The sequence below is a fragment of the Clupea harengus genome, chromosome 26 (genome assembly GCF_900700415.2).
Source record: "Clupea harengus chromosome 26, Ch_v2.0.2, whole genome shotgun sequence".
Lineage (NCBI taxonomy): Eukaryota > Metazoa > Chordata > Actinopteri > Clupeiformes > Clupeidae > Clupea > Clupea harengus.
In genome coordinates this window covers 1051493-1053992 of record NC_045177.1, presented here as the reverse complement: position 1 = coordinate 1053992, position 2500 = coordinate 1051493, and the positions used below count along the sequence as shown (strand labels likewise).

General features: G+C 42.7%; 1 protein-coding gene across 1 annotated transcript in view; it reads left to right on the top strand.

The window, feature by feature from the left end:
- radil (Ras association and DIL domains) overlaps positions 1 to 2500 on the top strand; it is a 32079-nt gene that overhangs the window by 26868 nt on the left and 2711 nt on the right. Inside the window, exon 14 of the mRNA XM_042703814.1 lies at positions 1 to 246. This exon is cut by the window's left edge and continues 49 nt beyond it. Coding sequence (XP_042559748.1) covers positions 1 to 246 — 246 coding nt within the window. The remainder of the gene's footprint in view (positions 247 to 2500) is intronic.

The following is a 2500-nucleotide window of genomic DNA, read 5'->3' as shown; positions in this document are numbered from 1 at the left end:
ACGAGAGACACAGAAGGAGAGGAGGAGAGGGGGAGGAGGTCCAGAGGAATGGTCTTGTGATGAGGCAGGGATCCCTGCTCTCAGACCCCTCCTGCCTCCTCACCCCCCCACACACACCCCTCTACCCCGACACACACACACCACCTCAGCTGGAGGAGCACACAATAAACGGCCCTGCTGAAGGAAGTCAGAAAGCACCTCTAGCCTTCCACAGCACCAACGGAGGCGTCAGCAACGGCATAGAAGGTGTGTGTGTGTGTGTGTTTGTGTGTGTGTGTGTGTGTGTGTGTGTGTGGAGTATGATAGGATTAGTGTGTGTGTGTGTGTGTGTGTGTGTGTGTGTGTGCAGTACCTCACCTTTAACATGTGGAGGTGTGTGTGTGTGTGTGTGGAGTATGTTAGGATTAGTGTGTGTTTGTTTGTGTGTGTGTGTGTGTGTGTGTGGAGTATGTTAGGATTAGTGTGTGTTTGTTTGTGTGTGTGTGTGGAGTATGTTAGTGTGTGTGTGTGTGTGTGTGTGTGGAGTATGTTAGGGTTAGTGTGTGTCAAGGTTATTATAGTTAACGAAAACGAACGAAAAAATGAAAACGAGGTGTGATTTTTTTTTTTCGTTAACTGAAAAAAAAGAGGTTTCTTAAAAAAACGATAACTAACTGAAACTATATTGTGTCTTTACAAAACGAACTAAAATAAAATAGAATTATTGCGCCCCTGCAGACATTGCAGTGAAACAGTGGGGACTACGTAAAATAAAAAAATTGTAGGAAGAGTAGGCTTTCAAAGCAGCTTGATAAAACCGGTAATAGCGTCAAATCTATACAACCGAAAATTGGCGCCATTGAACGTCGAATTCGTCTTGATCCAAGGAATCCAATGGTACCTCATTTTTGAAAATCGGTCAAACGGTTCAAAAGTTGTGTGTGTTAACAAAAGTCCAACTTTGACCCATTGGTGGCGCTAGCGTGGTCTAGTGGGAGACATGAAACTTGGTGTGAGTAAAGAAGGGACTGTCCTTAATGAGTGTGCCAAATTTCAGAAAAAGTTACCATACGGTTCTAGGGGCTGCCATTGACTCCCATGGTACAAGAATAATAATAATACCTACAAAAACAATAGGTTTCCTCCTGACGGAGGAATCCTAATTATAGAGAACATTTTGTTATGACCCCCTGCACCCCTGCAGACATTGCAGTGGCCATGCATGCCCTGCAGGAAACAGTGGGGACTACGTAACGCCCACGACAGGTTGATTGCCACACCTGGGAGATAAAGGACTACTGGACACCTGTCTCTCGCTCTCTCGAGCCGGCACTCAGGATACCGACGTTAAACCCCCTACACACGTCGATTTGCGTTATATTGTATGGACTGAAATAAACACGTGTTACTTTTGTAAGAAAACTGTTGTTGTCTGCCTCCAAATGTTATTGTTTCGGTCACGAGCCGGCTGGAATGTAACAATGTCCTTAGTTTGTATCATGGCGGCAAAAGTCGTGAGAAGCAACAGAGTCCTATTTGGGATTACTTGGAACAGTAAAGTGCGGTGAGGTTCGTGGTTGGTGAGGCACTGACTCTTTCAGAGTCAGATTTATAAATATATAAACCCAATACAGTAGCTTAAATCACCATTCAATTGGCAGCTTGCACATTGACTACTGGTTGTTTTTCATATCAGCATTCTTTACACACACATAGGTGGGGTGCATACAGTAGGCAGCTGCTTGTGATGAACTCATGTGTAAATATTCTGCACTCATGAATATGAACTCGTGAATATGAACTCTTACGAAGTTGCACAGGCACCCTGAGGGTTGCTACCTATTCCCATTATAATTGTACGAGTTAAATCGAGGAGACTATAAAATCAGCTAGATAACTAGCCATTATTTCATGCTAATTGAACTCTTCCATTTAAATCGTCTAAGGTTATTAAGTGTCCTTAGCTAGCCTATTAGCTAGCGTAGCAACTAGATAAGGTAGCCACCAGGAAACACAACTTTAGCTGAAATTTAAGTTTAATTTCTCAAAATCAGCTCACCAAAAATCAGCTCACCAAAGTGATCAAAACCACGTGTGTGATGTTAAATGGCTTCACATAGACATTAAACAATCCTCAGAGAAATAACAGGAAGTTAATGGAGCAAGGGCTTACTCTGATATCAATGTAATGTTAGCGAATGAGGGGTGAGAAGCCCCCCCACCCCCTTGCTAATATTTAGTCTCCGCTGTACGTCCAAAACCAAATCTATTCTTGAGGTTCAAAATATTTTCAAAGCAATTTGGCTTCAGATGTGAGAAGTCGATCGAGTTATCTTCTGTCCCGTCATTTGAAGCATACCTTTTAGCTACGGCATTGGTCTCCCATTATTGATCAATTCACGTTTTGATTGAAAGTCCAGTTATGAGAAATGTTTTAGCTTAGCTATAGAATCTTCCATTTTCGTAGTCAAGGTCAAATATAAGAAGACTAACGACAGAACAAGCATAAACCCGACCGGTG